We start from the raw sequence: 21,037 nt of genomic DNA, 5'->3' as shown, positions 1-21,037 counted from the left end.
TATGAAAATATGCGTAAGTCGGTAGGTACTGTATAGTTTCTATAAGTGTAAGTCACTTTTAGATTCTTCTTGCCTGGCAGACCCAATACACCGAGGTGGTCTCTGGGAAAAAATTACGATGATGATGTATTTAAGAGCTGCTACCCGGTTGTGTAATTGAATGTTCTGAAAGCAAAAGCAAATGAACAGAAGTAACCCCAGCTTTGTACTCTGGAGCTAAAAGCAGAGACTTTCCTTTCCCAGCACAAGGAATATGCAGGAATTGCGTAAAGTTGAAAGTTTAAAAAGGAAATCATATGGAAGAGCCCATCTGCTATCAATATAGTCATCTATATGTATATAAAAAGGAAAAATCCTTATAAAACTTCAAGTAGTTCATGAATATTCAAAGGATCTGGCTAGAAACTTGGATTTAATGGCTAAGGGATTTTTGTCTTCCACATCCATGAGGAATGTCACCCATTTAGGGGGGGTTCTCTCACCTTTGCCTCTATTCTAGCAATCTGCTTTCCTTAGTTTCTCAAAGCCGATGATGGCCCACATTTTAGCATTTTATCATCGATGCAGTGAAAATATGGGAGGAACAAGCCCTTCCTCCCATTGCTCTAGCTTAATTTCTTCCTGTGCCTAAGCCAAGCACTCAGTTTGTTTGGTCTTCCTATCTGTGCTTTTATGAAAATTATGTATACTTTAGAAATTAACACTTTTTATCCTGAGTCCATGTCAGCTAATTGCTAATAAGAGACGAACGAGTTTTGCTAAGATTTCTTTTTTCCTATAAAATTTCTAATTTGAAGATATTAGAAAAGAGAAATGTTTACCCCACTAGGGTTACTGCAAACATCCTGATAAGCTTTCATATCCTCCTCTAGCACCAGCCAGCTTAATTGCCCTCTTTGGTCCAAACTTTAGTATATTACAAGTTTGTACAGAAAAAAAAATCCTCTTTTCTTTCTTCTTTTTTTAAACCTGGTGGTTAAGAGGGAGGAGAAGAGAATATTTCTGATAGGGAACCTTAAGAAGTCAAAAAAAGAGGTAATTGTAAAGTTTAGGACTGAGTCTTTTCTTCAGCATACCTCTGTGAAATCCATTTCCTCGTGCTGTTCTGGCTCCATATTAATCCAAGTCTTTACACAAAATTTTACACACCATTCTTCAGCTGAGTTATTTGATAGTACCCAGTGTGCAAGGGACTGTGAAACATCCCCTTTCTTAGTAAGCTTCTGTAATATTAATGCACTTGACCTCGGTCTCTCATATTTCCTGATTAGGTTCACAGGAGGAGTTTGCTAAGCTTTTAAGATACTGTCTTGTAGACCTATCTGTAAATACTGCGGCAGAAAGAGAATTTTGGTAATAAGTTCATTTAAATGAAGCAATTCTGCCCATCAAGAAATCTCCATCCCAAACTATTCTTTAATGGCTTTTGTTATTTTAGACTAGACTGATACATAATTAGCTTTGGAGAGGTCCTCGTGTTTTTGTAAGGTTAATACCCCAGTATCGCACTGAATTTTCAACCTTTGCAGATTTATGAGAGTTGGGGGTTTTAATCATTCCAGCCTAATTTTCTCAGAAATGCAGGCCCTTAACATTTCTGATTTATCTTAACTTTATATCCAGAGATTGAGTGAAAACTACATGTTTGGAATACAGTTGCTTTTAAGGAGAAAAGGCAAAAAGCAACGTTATGGACTGTCTTTGGCATCTTTTCTTCTCCTACCCGTAATGGCTGGCGGGTCGGCAGGCAGAGCATGGGGCAGTAGCAGCAGCAGGGACTCTGCGGGCTAACGTTAACCCCATCGAGGCAATCCCACATGCTGGCACAGCAATGCTTCCTGACAAAGCAAAAATATAAATTCTCGACTCATCTCTAAAGAAAAATGCTTTTACTGCTCTTTTCCCATTCAGTTTGGCCCGAGACTTTGCCATGGTATCTTGAACATTATTTTTGTAACTATCACGTAATGCATTAAGTGCCCTCTTAATTTTATCTGCAGTTTGTCTGCCTGCAATGAATCCTGAGTGATCTGGAGTCACACACCCAACTCGGACACAACGTGGCTGTCTGCCAGCATGACGGCCAATGCTCAGCATTGACATCTATTGATGAAGAGAGTCTATAGGACAGAAAGTTGGTGCAATCTGTCACCTACATGCTTACTGCAGCTCTCTTCGGTCCCTTCCAGTGGGAGGGAGTATCTCCTCCATGCATAATCTAATTAATCAGAGCCATTAAAACATTTCAGAGCCCTTAAAATTCAGCTGTAAACCAGTGTGGATCTCCTTGCTTATCAGTCTTTGGATAAGTGGCAGTATCTGCTTCCCCCTCCCTTGGGGGCTCGTTTAAGGACTTTCTCTCCTGGTTCTGGCTGAGGCAGGATTTTACCTCTCACACAAGCTAAAATAGACAATTGAGAGAGGAGATCCTTTGTAAAGTTGTCCAAAAGAGTCTGTTTTCTCTCCAAAGTGAAATATCTGTTTTCTTTAGTATCTCTTCTGAACAGGATTGACAACCTTTTTTAGCTTCTCTTTGGCTCGCCTGGTATTTGTTTTGGAGAATAAGTTTATTTGCTTTATGAATTTGCCCAACAGTCAATTTACCTCTAATTTCCAGTATTGGGTGATGTTTTGGGACCACTCTGCCAGGTTTTGAACCCCAGTGTTGGAAGGGCCTCAATCCTGGGCTACTCTGGTTTGGCTCTTGTTTTGCTTTTTGATATATTGCTGATGGTGGTGGTTTGTGTTCTTATGATTTGTTAATACACCTTGTTAATGAGCTACTCACTCTCTTCATGGCCTTGCCAGCCTCCCATAACAATTTATTGATTTGCTCTTAGATACTCCTGAAAATCTTTCTATATATCTTCTGCTGAGAGGCAGCATGGGGTAGCTGTGTGCTATCCCCAACTATTGGTTATATTTGAATTCCCGTCTACTGAAGTCAGGTCTGCTAGAAAATAATGAGACCAGCTGATTTATGACCTTCATGGAGCTATATAGAGTGTATCAAGTCCTAAAGTATGTGCCTGTGCCGTGGAGATGTGAGATCAGGGTTCTTCCTCTTTCAGATAAATTCAGGTCTTGCTCTTCCAAGAAATACCCCCTTTTCCTCTGTTCTTTACAGTCTTGATGTATCAAAAGCTAAGTTTAGGAAATCCTTAAAATCCTCTCTTGCCTTCCCCTCATCCCATCCCAGACAAAGATAACTTCTGCTTCTCTAAATATATTAGTAATCCTAATAAGCTGTGAAAAGAAGGAGCTAACCCTGGCTGGGTAGCTGCTGCTGTTAATTTTCTTCTGAGGTGACCTTTGGTCAGGTGGACCAGAAGTCCTCATCCAGCAGCCTGCTTGCTAAGACAGAAAGGATGTATTTAGCTCATAAAATTACAAGCCTGTCCTGGGGAGCAAGGTGGCAGCTGTACCTGTGACAGTTTTCATCACTGATATTTTTTTAATAGGCTTGTACCAATGGCTTAATACTAGGTCTGTCTGTCGTCAATTGTAAAACCGTCTTTCTTTGGATAAGGCTATTCATCTTTTTTAATAATTATAGAGATGGTTTTACTTTAGGTCATCACAGCTAAAACCAAGTTTGTATTCTTTTTCATTTTCAGGAGATGAAAATCTACCGCTCAGCTTGCCAGTGCTTTTCAAAACTATGCAGCTGGTGACACTAATTATTGCTTAATTTCCTTGCCTTTTATAAAATGAGAAAGGATGACCAAAGAGAAACCCGCGACTCTTCTTAATAGTCTTCCCTTGCTCTTGGTAGCCAGGAATCCTCTTCATGGCTCTTGACCCTAAAATCGGGTGTACTCACTGAAACCCTCATGAGTCTACCTGGGCTCCTGCATTTCCACACCCTTGTTATTCCCAGGGGAATAGTTCCCCGGTCCCACGGTGTAAATTCTTCCCACATCTGGTGAAAAGGGATATTTGTTTCTTCCTTACCCAAGTCATCAACTTTCTAACAGGTTCTTGACTGCCGTCTCCGGGGATGTGGCATTGAGCTGTGCTCATCCAAGGCCAGTGTTGCTTTTGGACTCAGACTGTCCTTTTTCCTCCCATTTTTTCAGTCTCTCTGTTCGCCGCTTTACTACTTGGACTTTCTTTTCCCCCCTCTCCCCAGTTACTGCCCCATCTCACACCCGTCCCTTGCACACCCTCAGTGTAATGATTCTCCACTCTTTTTCTTTGCATTTTGGTACTCTCATCTTTGGGGTTTAACAGCTATCCTTTCCCTAATATGGTATGGTATTATGCTGAAAGACACCGTATTTCAGACATTCCCTCATGCGTTTCAGCTTCTCAAGGATTTTAATTGCTGCCTTTTTCCTTTTATGATATACTGCTGTTCTTGATGTGTAAGAATACATTTACAGAGAAAGCTCCTTCTGTATTTTACGTGTGCTTTGTCAGGAAGGCTATAATTTTGTTCACTTCCTTCCTTTTTCCTTAAAGTTGTTTGTGACAGGTCTTGAAACACTTGCACCTTCTGTCCTCCCAGAGTAAGGTCAGAAACTGTCATTTATTTCAGAGTCGGCTCTAAAATACTCTGCTCTTAATATCGTATCTTGGGGTCTGCTGGAGTTGGGGCTCAGGCTCTGCGATAATTGTTGCATCTGCTTTCAGCTGAGGAAAAAGTGGAGGCTTGCTATGAATATTAACAAGCCATCCGTCCTTTACACCTTCTGGGAACACACTAGTTCTTAAATTGTTTCTTCTCTTCATGGTTTTTGTGTTCTTTATTTGTTCTGCAAGCTCTTTTTTTATCAACTTCATTTTTTTCCCCCGAGATTTATTCCTAATTGAAGGCTTTTATCTGTATTTATACCTAGGTTACCGAACCTATTCTCAGCTAACGTTGACTCTATCAAACCTTACCTTCTTGAAGGGTTTTAGATGTCTCACTGCTGGGATTGACCCACAAAGGCCGCCTTTGTTTTCTATTTCTCCTTCACTTGGCGTTTTCTCCCACATGCTTACCATCGTTGATAGGGAAGGTCCAAGGAGCTGCTGGGAGATACGATTTCCTCATGAGGTATTCCTGGGAAAATAATTTTGAAACCAGAACCCTTAAGTCCAACATCCCTTTCATGGACCAGAGAAGCACTTCACGATGGGCAGAGTGGGAGGATGGTTTCACATTGTACCTTTCCTTATGAACTTCACCTTTCCAAACCTCTTGGTTCTGGAAACCTCGTGTGCTCTTTGTATTTTTTTCTTGTCATGGTGCTGGGCAAAATTCAGAGACCCTGGGCCTAAATAAAAATGTAAATTCTTGGAAAAACAGGTTTACTTGGAGAGGTACTTTTAGAGACTTAGTAGTAAAATACATCCCCATCTGCTGGCAAGTGAAAATTTTTATCACTTCACCCACCAGTTACCAAATTATAGTGAAAAACCAAGGATCAAATGGAATCCCTGGAATAAAAGGGATTTGGGAATTTCAGAACCTGGTAGGAAAACAGCATCCTTCAGGTCAGCGAATGCTGAGCCCGGCATCGCTGCAGCAGCTCCTGGCGTGTGACAGCATCGCTGCCCCACCACGCTTTCTCCACGGGCAGCTCTCTATCCTGCATCCTGCCCAGGTTTTGTCAGGGCTAAAAGGCAAAAAAAGGAGGAAAAAAAAAACCAACAATCCTGAACAGAAAACCGCTTGGATATTTTCCTCCGCAGAGGTCTTGCTGCCCACCTCGGTGCGGGAGGAGGCGTGTGATGCGGTGGCCTTGCCGTAGAGAGGAGCTGTGCGCTCGGGGATGCAGCCCGGCGCGGCGAGAGAAGCGGTTCTGGCTCTTCGGGAGAGGGTTTTTTCTCCGTACCACCGATTCCTGGCAGGTGCCCCTGAACTCTGTTTTGTGCTTTTGCAGAGGAGTTAATGAAGTCCTGCAAGGGCAGGAGATGTCGCTGTTAGGAAGAGCACAGCACGTTCGGCCTCCATTTGAACCACGGATAGAGCTGAATTCTTTTCTACTATTACTCCACTGAATGTAAATATCGCAGAGACATTTACATGGTATTTCTTTTTAAGTATATAATGTTTTCATTCAAAAGTATCATAATTCTTAAAAGACCTGTCAGAGGCTCTGACATGTAATTAATTTCTCTAAAGTTCTTTTTTTGAAAGATACAACTGCATATATAGAACACCTGCGCTTATTCACAACTCTGCAGGAAAAAAAGCCACATTTTCTTCTTCACTTTCTTCCCCCACCATAAAAAGGTTTTCCTTCACTTTGGATACTCCCTCTACCCTCATGATCTACAACAAATAAAAGCACTCGGTATGTAAAAGCTGCATGTAAATAGGAACTGGCACGTTGGGTTTTGTCTGGGTGCTAGTGACCTTTTGTTTATTCAGCTTTAAGCTGAAACACTCTTGCAACTTTAATTATGGAACAGCTATCGCTAACCCATAATCTAGTCATCCATCTAATATAATTCCTGTATGTGTAGGTGGGCTTTCAGTCAGTCTACTAGGCTGATTATTTTTACCTGGTAGCTTTTTTTTTTTTTCTCCTCTGCTTGGGAAGCTTCAACAAGTATAATGCTGGTGCCCAGGAAGTATGAACGAGGAGATGTTCAACTAGCTCTGGAGACAGATATATAGATATATAGATATGTAGATATAAGTGGCCAAGCACTGGATTACGTGGCAGTCATAGCTAGCTGCCTGACTTTATCCCCTGTAAGTGCTTGCAGGGCGTCATTGCGACCATCACTGCTTCTGCTGGAAAATGCCGTGAGCCAAATCACTGCTGCTTCCCAAGGAAGAATCTGCGGAGGGTCCTCTCGGGGGGAGGAAATCTCTCCAGCAGATCCCTTGGCACAATTTCTCCTTGGGCCGGCATCTGGGGAACCAGGGCTCTCCTAGCTGGGGAGGCTGAAGGGCATGTCCTCTCCCTGTGGCACCTCTGACAGCAGCAAGGGGATGGAGCCCTTGTAAACATCCATTCGGGACAGCTGCACGCGATACGGGGGGAAACGGACATTTTCTGGCTGAGAAAGAAGCAAAGCAACTTGATGCTTTCTTTCTAGAGGACAGGCATTAGCGGATGCATTTTTCCCTCGTGGTTGCATAAATTGGTGGTGTTTCCCCTTTCGCCTTGGTAAAATTAATGTTAGTAGGAACATGCTTAAATCCAAGCTGTGCAAAAAAGTGCCAGTTTTAAGTGAACATAAGGCCCATCATTTATGTAACTGGAGATGAATGTAGAAACATGTGCAGATGTTTTAGCTTTGTAATTCAGGCGTTTCCTCCTGTGTTCTAGGTAAATAACCTGCAGCCCTCGATTTCATTTCCTATAGGGAGCGTTGCTCACGTTGCTGTTCCTTTATATGCCCTGTTGAATTTATAGGAAAAGAAATAATCTGTTTTTACTCCAGAGAACTGATGAAGGGATGTTCTACCAGGATATTGCCTCTAAATGGGGCTGGGAGCAGAGGGAGCTAGTGGGGCCTCAGCTGGGGCATCGGCTTTTGTTCTCTGACCACGTCTGCCTCCACTCCGGCAATACAAAAACTTCTTGAGTGTCATGTGGGTTTTTAAAACAGAACAAAAAAAGTGCTTTGGGTTACTTGGCCATCTGGACCGGGCTCACAAGGCAACGGGAGGTTTACAGCGGAGGGTCTGTTTGGGGTGCTGCGTTTGTATTCTCCCAGACTTGTGCACGCCATCTAGTCGCTAACAGCTTTTGTACAACCCCATTAGCACAAGCAGTGGGAAAATTGACAGGAACCGTGAGGAATGGAGAATTTTCTCAGCTGTGATGCTGAGGGTTTTTTGAGGCACTTTGCAGTCTTTCACTGACATGAGTCATAGGGCTGAAAGGGATTTCTCCAGGTCACCGAGTCCTGTGTATTGCTATCACGGGCAACTGCATCCCGTCCTTCTGTCCATTAATTTTTCCATCTCATGCTTAAAACCAGTTGGATTATTGTTTAGCTCCACTGCTTGCTTTCTGCGACTCTTCCCTTTGATCTCCTTTCTTAGCCAGTATCTTTCTCTGTCATGCCAGCTGTGATCTTAGCAGACCAATGCCCTAAAGTACGTGGTGCAATCAAGAAAAGTATTTCTGAATTCTTCCCTACGACTGAACCACCTGTGACCGTCCTCGAAGCACAGCCTGCCAAGCTGTGCTCCTGCCCTCCTCCTCCAGAGACCTGGAGTTCATCTGACTCCACGGCTTTGACCATTGACTTCCACCCGCCATCCTCTTCCTCCATCCACTCTAGCGCCAGTCAAGTTCATAAACTTCAAGCTGGTGACTGATTTTCCTCCTGTCAGTTCGTCATAATAGCATCACCCCAGTCGTGTATCTCTTCAATGGCCTGACACTGTCTGAAATCCATATTCTCTCCCTTTTATACTTCTGTCCGCAGATGGCTCTGTGTTCTGTGCTCTCCTGCTACCCGGTGTATTCTCTGTCCATCACCTTTATACCCCAGACCTCTCTCGGTTTCGTTTTTCTTCCCAGGGACCCAGCTGTTCTCCTCCTCTTTGTTATTCCTAGGCTTCTGTTTCTTCTTGTTCTGCATCGCGTCAAGCCCCTTTGTCAGCTTTTCTTTCACAGTCGCCGGTGTTTCTCCCTGTCCCTCTTGGGATCTGACCTTTCATGGTCACACCACTCCCGAAAGGTCCTCTTGTTCAGCAGGTCTCTGCAAACTTCAGATTGTCTGTCTCATTCACACTTCATCTCTCTCCGACCGTATGTGAAGATCCCCCGTCTGAACTCTTCTCAGTTCTTTCCAGTGTGTTTCTAGAGCTCCGCTCTGCTCTCCGAGTCACTGCAATCGAGGCAAATAGTTGTCCGCAGGCACATCCTCCTCGTTCTTGCATTTCATCATCTTCCTCGTCTTCTCCAGCCTTTGGATCGCATCCACTGGAAACGTCCCTTCTGCGCTTCCCTGCCCCTTAAGCGCACCCATCCCAAAATATAACAGTAGTATGTTAAAAGTCCCACCAGTTTCCCCACCTATAAACTCTTTTTCTGCCTCCATTTGCTTGGCTGGCTGCTGGCCCATTGCTTGCCTTCTCAGTCTGTTGCCCAAACGAGCCCTGGTCTCTGCTTAAAGGTTGGCCGTTGAGTGTCTGTCAGAAGTAAGGAAAGGCAGAAACCTCCCTCGCGTACCTGTTTGCAAACCGCAGTCAAACCACCGACTCCACAAACCGAAAGAGCGAGAAGCGAGCAGGCAGAGAGGCACGCAACCCACGCGTAAGACCCTGCTCCTTCCTCCTCCGGTGGAAGTCCCAGCGGTAACAGGATGATGCCTTCTTTAAAATGCTTGGGATCTTTCTTGGTGAGCTTGCTAGTGTTTTATGTCCACGTTGTTATTTTCTCTCCGGAGATGTTTTGTGTGCTGGAAGTGACGAATTTACATTATTGAAGAATTATTGTTTCTGCTTCTGTCCTATGTTTTATTCATTGCAAGCCATTACTTTTAATATGGCTGTGATTATGTTACCGGTTGAAAACAGGCCACCTGTGGCATTTTACACCAAATAGCTATAAACCAACACACCCAGGCAAAAATCAGGTCAGCAAAGCTGTACAGAGAAGATGCTCGTGCTTCTGAGCTTACAACTGTGGGTCTCAGCTTATCGTACTGATAAAACAAAGACTTGACTTGCAGGATGAAGCTTTCTGCAGCAGCGCTGCAGCAGCTCTTACCCCTCGACCTGGTTCCTCTGGGTTAAACATTGAACAGTGAGGAAGAACTCAGTAGTATTCCGATTTGGCTTATGTACTTGGGTAACTTGAAACGTTGCCGCGATTCTCCTGTGAATATAAATACTATTCAATATTTAAATGACGGTCATATTCCAAGTCCTTTCTAGGACTGAGGCTGTGTTTCTGGGCGAAAACATGGCCCGTCCTTCGGAGGACGGCAGGTTCAAACCAAACAAAAGCAGGTCCATTTCACGCAGCACAGAAGCTGCCACACGCAAGGTGCTGTGGAGGGCAGCAGTGTCAACAGGGTGAAAATAATTAGAGAAATTAATAGAATAAATTGTGGATATAATTTCTGAATGCAGAAGCCCCTCAGCTACAGGTAGTCACAAGTGAGGCGTGATGGCAGCGCCTCTCCCCTTTTACTTTGCATCTGCTGGTGACCATGCACAGATAAACCTCTCTCAGAGCATCACCTCTGCACTTCAGAAAGACGGTGGAGGTCAGAGTATGCAGAAACGTTGATGATAAGCTTCTGTACATTGAAGATGATGGTCCCATCATCCACACCGAGTGCGTTGAAGTGAGCAACAGGTTCAGATCTGTAAACGTGCATAGCCAAATGCGCCGTCCTCCAACCCTACCTGCCCACGGCTAATTGAAATGGAAGATCTTTGCACATTTCTCTCCCACCTGGCAAACCATCAGGGTGTGCAAAACACATCTACTGGGTCACAATCTATTGAAGCTCCTTACTCAACTCAGTTTTTCCTTCTCCCAGAGCTTCCTCAGGCAGCAAACAGTCTCCTCCCCAGAAATCATGCTGGCCCATGTGGGGGGCCAGTGGTGGTTCTCTGGCCGCCTAAGAAGCCTCTGGTTCTCCTGAGGCTTAAGATATTTTATTAATATTTTCATTAATTGATATTTTAAACACTTAATTTATTAATATTTATATTAATTAAGATACATTTAATAGGCAGGAGATATTATCAAGGAGGCATGAAGTTGTAGACTTACTGGAAAACGCAGAGCAGCTTTCACACTTAGAAGTTAATCTTCTTCAAGTTGCATGGAAATAACTCCCAACGACGCCTGATCTGGTGCTTTGGCATTTCGAGTCGCTCCTGTTACAAGACGTCAGCGATGCTTCAGCTGGAGCTTTTCTCAACCGCTGTGGGAGCCCGGGGTGGTGGGGAGGGTGGGGGGTGCTGGCGGGAGAGAGGGGTCTTACTGCAGCAAACCGACTCGTGTATCGAGAGCTTTGAAATACGGATTTGCATCAAAGTAAAACTCTCAGGGTTAGTTAAATATTCCTCTAAATATGCAAAGGAATTGAGTTACTGATGCTTGTTATTCTTATCTTACTCTCGGTGTCACAACATCTTTAAGTTCAGTGAAGGTTTCACTTACTAAGACGGTTGTAAAGATTTCACGTTAATTAAGAGGACTCCACTGCAAATCTGAATATGAATGAAGTTTGGCTGCTGAACCCAGGGCAGTGAATACTGTGGGAAGATCAGACATTGACAAATGTTGATTTAAAAAAACCAAACAAAACCAAACAAAAAAAAAACCTAAAACAATGCTTCAATCTAGTACCTGTTCTGTGAGAGAGAAAAAGTTGAGTTCAAGTTGCCCGAAGGAAAAAAAATAGATTCTGACTTGACTTTACAGTCAAAGAGGTGAAATTCTGTCCATCAGGAGCACTGATGGGGGTTATCCTGTGCCCGGGAACTCAGCCACATCTCTCTGTTGCACCGTCTCCCTCTCCCTAGGCAAGCGATCGTTTTAACACGGGGGGATCTTCAGTGGAAGAAGGGAGAAAATCTGGGCTCGATTCTGATCTTGGTTTTGTTGCTTCGGAGAAGTACCTTCAAGTCCAGTCAGCCTCGACTGGTGGTCGTACAACCGAGATGAAACTTCACCCATTGGCGATGGTGTGGGCGGTGGTAGGTGTCAGGGGAACGAGGCTTCCAAGGAAGGAACTCTCGTGATTAAGTGTTTTGAGTGAAGAACGAGACTAGAGATATTTTTTCCCCCAAAACTGCTTTGTTGCTGTTGTTTGAACTGGGGCGAGTCCTCTCCTTTTTATGTCTCTGCTCACCCATCTGGAGATAATAACGCTCCTCTGCCTTTGCAAAGCAGTTTTGGGCGAAGTGAAGGGTGCTGCGGAGGTGCAAAGTATCACTTCACCTTCTAAAGAAGGACTTTGGGGAAGGAAATGGTGATATATAGCATTTTAACCTTGCTGAAATACATTGGACTTGGCTTTTGGAGTGGAAAAGTGAAAATACGATAGCCTTAATAAATAGTATTTGTCCTCTTAAGCAGGGTAAGGACAGCATATGAGGTTGTGCAGGGGTTTTTTATTGTTGTTATTTTTTATTCACGGTTCCTTGAGCTGATTCTGGGAATTGTACTGACTGTGGTTATGTTTCTGGAAATGTGCAGGTTGGCCAGATGCAGTGGGGCATGGAGTGAACAGAAAGAGGTTAAATTGATGGATGACCAACAAGAGCAGGATTGTGCCTCAGAAGACCAAGAAACTATCCTGATTAATGGGGTGAAAGAAAATGGTAAGGAACTTAATTACAGTACATGAGGGAGCAGCGACAACTTGCAAGCCAACTTCTTTTCCTAATTCCTTTTGTGTATTTAATTTTAGCAGTCTGCAGGTATCTCTGCAATGTGGAGCAGTAGGGTAAATGGGTATTTTCTGCACAGATGTCGCTCCAGCTATGAATCTGTACCTTTTCAGGTCTTAACGAGTACTGCTTTTGCCCATGCATATGCATGGTTGGAAATGTTTATGTGCACATGCAGTTTGAATTATGGATTTTAGTCTGGTTTCTTAGGGAAAAAAGTCATACAAGACTACGTAGCCCCTCTGTTGGGAATCTTTCCCTCTCTTTGCAATTACTTATGAACTCACTAGCCAATCTCAGCAAAATTTGACTGAAGGATACTTAGTCCCCACAAACTGGGGAAAAATTATAGAGGAAACAAACCCGGATTGGCACCCACGGAAAGGGAAGGTGAGCTTGTGAGCTCCTTATTGCCTTTTCCGTGTGACCCGTCAGCCAGCACATGGGACCCCCCGGCCCGTAACACTGGTTCTGTGCGCGCCCCGGTGCTGCTGGGAGCCGCTACGTCGTTCCAGCTTCCATCGACATCAGTGGGGAAGGATCAGCCCCTTCCAGCAGCCTGCCCCAAATACCTAACTTTGTATCTATTTAATCGATTCCATACTTGCTTTCAATAGCAATAACTAATTAGGAGTAACAGTGCTCTGCTGCCTGAAAACTTGATTGAAATAAATATGCCTCTGAGCATTTTCTCAAGTCATTTGGCCTTTAGTCGCTAGCCACAGTAAATGCAGTGGCAGTCCAGCATTGCGGCAGAGCTTGGCATTTTCGTTCTTCACCATGGTTTTATGTTTAATTTCTCTGCTTTTTACATTTTGTATTGGCCTATAAGTGTGGAGAGAGAGAGAAAGATTTATTTATATATAAATTTGACCCTATTAGATATCAAGGATTTGGTCCTCTGACATCTTATATGTTCAAATCCTTCTGTCATCTCAAAACAAGGTGTGCAGAGGCAAATGTTGTTCTTGTTCATTACCAAAAACCTGGAGCAACTCCAGACACACAGGTGCCTGTGAGGACCCCGCAACACGTGCTGGTGGCAGGTGAAGTGTACGCTTGCGCTTGCCCCTACGACGTAATTTTGGAGGCATCTGTCAGCCCATCTCCTTCATGACTGCACATGGTAAAGCCACAGCTGCTGGAGCTGCAAGGAGACTTCCTCGCCACGGTCCCCTTGTCTGATCTAATAGGCAGTAAAATCAGTGCTTACCTGCTCAGTAAAGATGGGTGCTTTCTAGAACCTCATACCGCTTCCATGAAATTCAATTAATCAGGCTTAAAAAGCACTTTAATTAAACATTGTTGTGTAGGAGTTGCTGCTGAATCCAAAGCCGTGAGAGCCAGCAAGTAGCTCTGATGCCACCACCTCCCCGTTGATGGCACCGGGGATGGGGCTGATGCTTTTTGCCTCCTCTGACCCAAACCATATAATCCAGAGCAGCTTTGGGCCGCTGCCGTGCCCAGTTAGGGCCTGGCCTCCCTTTGGAGCTGATTGACAGCAGGATGGTTCAGTATTTTTCCGCTCAGGCTGCCCACATGCTTTTGGATGGCTGTTGAGTTAAACCGGAAAGGTGGTTTTGCTTCTCCAGCATTTTCCTTTTTAACTGTAGTCTTTTGGATTATTGTTTACTTTAGAGCATCAATTGAACGTGCACCTGATTTTAGGATGATACAAGCCCTAGAAAATCAAGTTTTGGCATTTGTATTTCACAGGAGTTAAGTTCACTTACACAAGTATAAACCTAAAGAAACACCTAGAGACAGTTTATTTTATATAATAGCATCTCTGCGTATTGAATGCAGCATGTGAGATTGAATTTCAGCTTCCTACCTCCCCCTTTTTTGAGTCTTACAGCATTCACAGACATTATTCTTTTATCCTTAAATTTTCCATGCTTCCTGTCAGCTCCAAGCTGATTTTTATTTTATTTTATATCTGAAGTGGAACTGCACTGGTTAATTTGTTTTGGTGCTTAAGGAAAAAGATACCACCTCTGCATTTCTGATCTAAAAACTGGTGGGAGGGACTCAAAAATCAGCTTTTTTTTTTTTTTTTTTAACCCTTTGTGAGGGAAGGGAAGCAGCACAGATTTCAAGCAAGTCAGTCTGGTCTTTTCCAAGCCACGCATGTTGAAGACGTTTGCAGGCATTGCATTGCACTCCCGGTTTGATTTGTGTAGTGTTTGGAAAGTTGTTTAAAGTCCTTAGAGCACTGCATGGCTCCGACTGCAGCTTGCTTGTACTGGCTTAAGACTTTACCAATCGCTCCATCCCTCAGGCCCCTGTAGCACAAAACTGCCGGGAGCTTTTGGGATGAAATTAGGGGGATTTCGACCTCCTCTAAGTTTTACGCTTGGCACGGGCAGGCAGCACTCCATCGCGTCCCGCTCCTTTTCACGTCACCCACCCGCAGGCGGGAGCCCTGCTCTGCTCGGCAGCACCAACGCGGCGGCACGGCGGGCATCTCGTCGTGCTGGTGGTTGGCATAAGTGCAGGGAGAGGCTTGCTTTTCTTATCAGTTTTGAATAAAAGCACTTGTCGCAGAGGGTCGCGGCAACTGTGTAAGTGCCAAATCGCTTCGTTTTGCGATTGCCCCGTTTCTTGCGACAGCCTGCTGCTCCAGCAGGGTTTTAAAGCGCTCGTCCCTCCTCGGAAAGCCCGCGCTGCTTCTGCTCTCGCTCCCCCCCAGACTTCAGTGGAGCCACCGGAAAGGTAAGATATGAGCCACTACAAAAGCACCGGGCTCGGCTCTGAGTCGGCAGAGGTCTCCGGCTGGTATGAATGCACACATTGGTATATGCTTTTTTAATACAGAGATATCAGAGCGTGTTCGTGGATGAAAAGGCATCGTATTTAAATTTCAAGGGTCGTATCGTCCGTTGAGCCAGAAGTCAGATAAAAGTATATTCATAACTTTATTCTGCCATGAAAGAGTGCAACGAGGTAAAAATAAAAAATCCTTACATTATTAAAAAGTCATTTTTAGAGATTAGGGAAGAATGGCAAACCCCACAATAATTCCGACAATAATTGCTTTAAACTCTGTGTTACCTTCTACTTTCCCTCGGCGTGGACAGTGACAAAAAGACTACTGGGTTTTTAAAAATAGCTGTAACTTTCTGACTCTCGAGCAGTAATGTAGTTCAGGTACATTTAAGCTGCAGACACCGCAGGGGAGATGCTTTGTTTCTTTAAGAATCTTATTTTTCCATTAATTTTTTCAATGTTAATGGGAACATTTTTATTAGGCTTGTTTTGTTTTTTAATAACCTTGTCAGATTTGAAAGGCAGTATCCAGGTAACGGTATGTATATGAGGAGGAATGAACGGATGGGTTTGGTTTTTTAAACGTACTCTGGTACCTCTTCCAGCTGGCTGCAGGGGGGGAAAGCGCTCGCCTTCCCCTTCGTTGCACATCACCACGTTAACGAGATCGAGAAGGGAAGGATCGCGCTCTCGCGGGAAGGGCGTCCGCCGCTTCCCGAAGGGGCGGTTGGGAAAAGTCACCACCAAACCCGAGGGAGAAGGGGAGTGGGGTGGCGAGCCCGAGCAGAACTGCAAGGGTTGTAAACCCTCTCTCTTCTCCTTTCTTTTCTCCCTCCCTTGTCCTTAACCCCCTCCCCAGAATCGCACGCCCTGGACGGCGATGAGAGGCCTTGCACCGCCGCCGAGGCCGCGGTCACGTTCTCAGCCTTGACGACAGCTCCGAAGGAAAACCACCCGTGCCACCGGGCGCTGCCTCCCCTGACTTCAAAGAAGCCCTGCTTGCTGAGCCCCCCGTCGCCCCTGAGGCTCACGGATGTACCCGAGCACGCCTCGGATGACTCCTCCGCCCACGCCATCTCCCTCACGTCCTGCGTGACAAAGGGCATGAGCTCCTGGTCGCTGCCGGGCGACTGCGAGAAGGCTCCCTTCACCATGATGGAGCCCGGAGGCATGTCGGCGTTGACGGGCGACTGCTTGATGCAGCCGAGCCGGACCTGTCTGGGCTGCTTTATTGAATCAAAGGACGGCATTGATGCAGAGCCGGGAATAAGCTTGAAAGTGGGGGATATAAATAGGGATTATGACACCTGTTCGGTCTCTGATATAGGGATTCACTGCATGAGCACAGGAGAAACCATGAGATACGGGGATCAACTGCTTTCAGACCAGCTTTTAAGCTTCCCTATGCATAAATCGAGGGCAGCGGACAAAAGAGATGCAGAAAAATCTGACAGTGATTCAGAGGACCCCACTCAGAAAAATTATTACGAGGGATTACTATTAGACAAATGCAATGGTGAGGAACCTTTACTAACAAATCCCAACCAGGAATGGGGCTATTTTGAATCTTTCATTAGTGAAAGTAAAATTGAGCTGCTTGACCTCTGCTCCAAAAATGAGCTTTCTGTAAATCTGTTTTCCGAGGAAGACGTGGATAATTACATGTTCGATGACGACGATTCCACCTTGGGAAGCGATGTCTGCTCCCTAAAGATTAGGTACGAATCTTTCCAGGACAACGTGCGGGAGAAGACCACCACCCTACAAGAGGATGCCCAGTTCAACTTCTTCCCCAGCGTGTTCAGCAACTGCACCAAAAGGGACAGTAGGAGCACCCTGAAAAGGGGGCCCGGCAGTGCCACCGACCCTTCTCAATTCAAATCTGAGGAAGGCATCATCTGGGGGGAGGAGGAGGAGGATGGCGAGGAAGAGGACGGCGAGGAGGAGGAGAAAGCTGCCTTAAATAAATCTTGCAACAGCACGGAGATGGTGCAGTACGTGGGCTCCAAGAGGAGCCACTTCTTGGACTCAGTGAATTCCACGGAGGACTCCGGGGAGTTCAGCGACGACAGCACTTGCACAGAGTCCTCCTACGACGTGCTGCGGGATATCAAGGACTGCAGCCGGTACCTGTCCCGGGACCACTCTGGCTCCTTCATTCAGCAGAACTATGGGTTGCGGGCGAAGAGGAAAGTGCGATACAGCGACGACTACCTGTACGACGTGGACTCCATCGAGAACGAGAAGATCCTGGACAAGAAGGAGTGGCTCCCAGACGGGCCCAAGGAAGAGGACGATGACGAGTGGTGTCCCAAGAAACGGCGAAAAGTCTCTCGCAAGGAGCCCCCCGTTATCATCAAGTACATCATCATTAACAGGTTTAAAGGGGAGAAGCATATGCTGGTGAAGCTCAGCAAAGTGGATGCCAACGAGACAACTGTTACCCTGAACGAGGAGCTGCTCAGCAAATACAAGAAGCTGGCCCCACTGAAGGGCTTCTGGCAAGAGAGGCAGCAGAGCCGGCTGGATTTGCTCAGATCGTCTCTCTACCACAAGCAGAATTTCTATCTTAACGGCTCAGATGCTTCATTCCTCCCTCACCCACGGAAGCGAAAATGCAAGCTAGCAAACAGGCACCGGATTCAAAGAATTAAAGCCATCGAGCAATCAGTGAACAAGCTGGGCTCTTGCTCCTCTGATCACAAGCAGCCTTGCAGCAGTAAAGAGGACGTGGGCCTGAAAGGGCTGCCGGCGTTAGCCATCGCCACCCCCAGCTGTGCCAACGGATTGCACGTACATGACATCACGGGCATCGCCGCCGTGAAATGCAAATCGCAGGAACGAGAGCACAAGGGGACGGAGAGGAAAGTGCTCCGCAGAATCAAATTCAAAAGTGAAGCCAGGTTGAAGTGCAAGAAGATCAAAGCTGCTACCAGTACGGCGGAGGGCTCCCCGGCGCTGGAAAACGAGGACTCTGCAGCGCGTCTGAAGGACGAAAACGTTCCTTGTGCTTCAGACAGCTCCCATCTCCCGGAGTGCCACGAGGATAAGGTTGCTAAAAATTCTCCTTTCCTACCATCCACCTCCTCTTCAGACAAGCCTCTGCCATCTGCTAATATCACCACCAATGTACCCCTGATCCCCGGAGGGTATCTGCAGACGTTGTTAGATGCTTCTGATTTGTCGAGCAACACCGGTATCTCATACTTCGCCCAGCACCCCTCCGAGCAGCAGCAGCAGCACCCGCTCCCCAGCATCGTCCCGGCGGAAAAGCCCTTCCCGGCTCTGCAGCCGGCGCAGAGCTGCGTGCTCTCCCCTCCCTCCGAGTCGGAGCTGCAGCAGTCACCTGGCCACTTGGAGATGGAGCAGAGCAGCTTTGGCAGTATGTGGCCGGCCGGCAAGGCCGCCGGCAGCAGCCGCCAGGACTTCCCCGGTGACCTGCGGGAGGCAGCCGGGCTGCCGAGCGAGTTCGGCGGCGGTGCCGCGGGCGCAGACGGCCTCCCCGCCTCTGGATACACTCAAGTCAATCTGAATAGCAGCAAATTGCTATACCAAAAAAATTACATGCCGGATAGCCAACAAGTGCAGTCTGATGATTCTTATCAGTCATGTCATTTTAATAATGGAGAGGGGCGCTTTCATTTCCAACGAGGTACACTAAGTACAGATGATGGCAGGCTCATTAGTTTTGATTCAGTGGGTTCATTGTCAGTTAGTTCTAGCAATTACAGTTCTTTAAGTTTAAAGTCTTGTGAAAAGGACGGCGAGGATGATATTAATGATGATTTCTTGGCCCACTGCAGTCCCAAGCTAGTGATCCAGCAGAGCATAGATGAAATCACCCCTTTGAAGGAGTCCACGGACCTTTTAGACATTTCCAACTTCACGCCTGATAAGTTCCGCCAGTCGTCGCTTTCGGAGATGTCCCCTCCGGACACTCCCAACCTGTCCCCACAGATAGCTGGCTCCGACACCAAGCCTCTGGGCACCCTGAAGGGCTTTCAGGAGAGCCCCCAGGCCACCCTCAACAGCTCTGAGAAGGTCAAGTGGAACTGTGGGGTCCTGCAGACCGAGGATCAGGCAGATAATGGGTTTGCTTTAAATAATCACCAGTTCCAGTTCCATATGTTCAACGATGAAGATTCTGTCAGCCTTCTCGAAAAGAGTCCATGCTTGTCAACATTTAATGAGCCATCTGGTCAAATTAGCACCAATAGCAAAGTGTCAAAATCGAAGAGGAAAAGTTCATCCAGCAAGAATGTGGGTACAAACCAAAGCTCTTCCCAGAAAGCCACCCGGAAAAAATCGCCCAAAACCAACAAAGGAACCGATAAGCCGCAAGGGAAAAACTCCAGGCAGGTGCCCAAATCCGCCAGGAAAGGGAAGAACGCGGCGGGCGTCAACGGCGAGAAGGCTCCGGCTGTTGGCGGCAGGGCGGTCAACCAGCTGAGCAACGTGGCCACCGCCACCAAGGGCCTCGCCGAGGGCGCTCAGCACTGCAGCCCGGCCGGGGTGAAATTGGGCAAGCACAACGGGCTCTCCGGAGAGTGGGGGCTGGGAAAAGAGGGGGGCACGGGCTGGTCGGAACCCAGCCTGGGCAACACCACCAGCCTCCTGGACGACGATCAGAGGGAGTTCGAGGAACCTTCCAACATCCTGTCCAACATCGCGTCGGGAATGGCCGATGTCCAGAGGTTTATGATGGCCTCCATCGAGCCCTTGTGGGGGCCCGTTGGCCACAACAGCGTTCCAGACATATTCCGGTCACCGGAGTCCAACAGCCTGAAACTGAAAACTCTAAAAATTTTGGCAGGGACGTCCCAAGAGTCGAAGAAGAAGGCGAACGGCGGCTCGCCGGGCGCGGCGAAGAACCACAAGTCAAACAACAAGGGCTCAAGCAAAAACGGCAAAGCCGCAACCTGCGACCCCGGTCGCCCCAACTGCTCCACCGGGTACACCACGGACATTCACGCTCCCTTTTTTGATAAAAACTATAGTAACCTGAGCACTTTAGGCAATAACGGACCTACCCATAAAAAACTCTACCGTCATAAATCCAGTTCGAAATCGCTGAGGGATGAGAACTGTAAAATAAAGCGGACGGACCGCGAACAGCCCCACAAGGACCCCCCCGTGACAGCTGCTTTTGAGAAACTGAGGTAATGCTGCACCAAACTGGCTGGAATGCCCCTTAACCTCCCTCCCACCTGCTAAGCCCGCTGTTCCTCAGTTTTTCCTTCCTGAAAGCAAAAGTTGCATGAAAAAAAAAGACGTTCCCCTTTTACAGTTTTGGTTGGTTTTGGTTTTGGGGTTGGTTTTTTTGTTTGTTTGGGGTTTTTTTTTAAATGCATGAAAATACTTATTACTTGCAAGCTACCTAAAAGAATGACCAATTTTCTGGCTTGGCTGGGGTTAAAAAAACTAACAAGGCTACTCTTTTCTGCTGTTTGGCTTCTTCAGTTTTTAATTACTTATTTATTGGGGAGGGGGGGGGGAAAACCAAACCATGATTACACGCTCTTTTTAATGATTTTGACGAGGAAAGACTTTTTTTTTTTGGGAACATTTTGTAAAAAATAAACCACAAAAAAAAAAGAGGTTATGCATCCAAAAGCCAAGATCTCGAAACTTAAAGGCTCTTTACTTTGCAAATGAGAACTCGTTCCTAATTGAGCTTCACGTGGCAATTTTGAGTGCTTTCTGGCCCCCTCTGCTGTTTATCTCCTAACCTGCATCATCTAAAGCTGCATCTTCTGTACCTGCCCGCCTTTAGCGCGTACGCTCCGTCGTGGTGACTCCAGACGAGCTAACTAAGATGGCATCAAATGTTTGATTTTTTCCTGCAGGGAATCAGACTCCATTCTTCTTAAAGCAGAAACAACATTTTTGGGTTTTCCTGTATTTGAAGAAGAGACTCCCTTTTCTAGAAAGACGGTTGATGTTTGTTTC

At 46.2% G+C, this 21,037-nt stretch overlaps 1 protein-coding gene across 1 annotated transcript in view; it reads left to right on the top strand.

Annotated features, from left to right (window-relative positions):
- The window catches only part of NEXMIF (neurite extension and migration factor), a 171,944-nt gene that overhangs the window by 144,950 nt on the left and 5,957 nt on the right, over window positions 1-21,037 (top strand). Inside the window, 3 exon segments of the mRNA XM_075054122.1 lie at window positions 12,126-12,250; window positions 15,948-20,247; window positions 20,935-21,037. Of these exon segments, the coding sequence (XP_074910223.1) occupies window positions 12,175-12,250; window positions 15,948-20,247; window positions 20,935-21,037 (4,479 nt within the window). The 5' untranslated portion in view covers window positions 12,126-12,174.

The sequence above is a fragment of the Buteo buteo genome, chromosome 22 (genome assembly GCF_964188355.1).
Source record: "Buteo buteo chromosome 22, bButBut1.hap1.1, whole genome shotgun sequence".
Lineage (NCBI taxonomy): Eukaryota > Metazoa > Chordata > Aves > Accipitriformes > Accipitridae > Buteo > Buteo buteo.
This window is presented reverse-complemented; position numbering and strand designations above follow the sequence as displayed.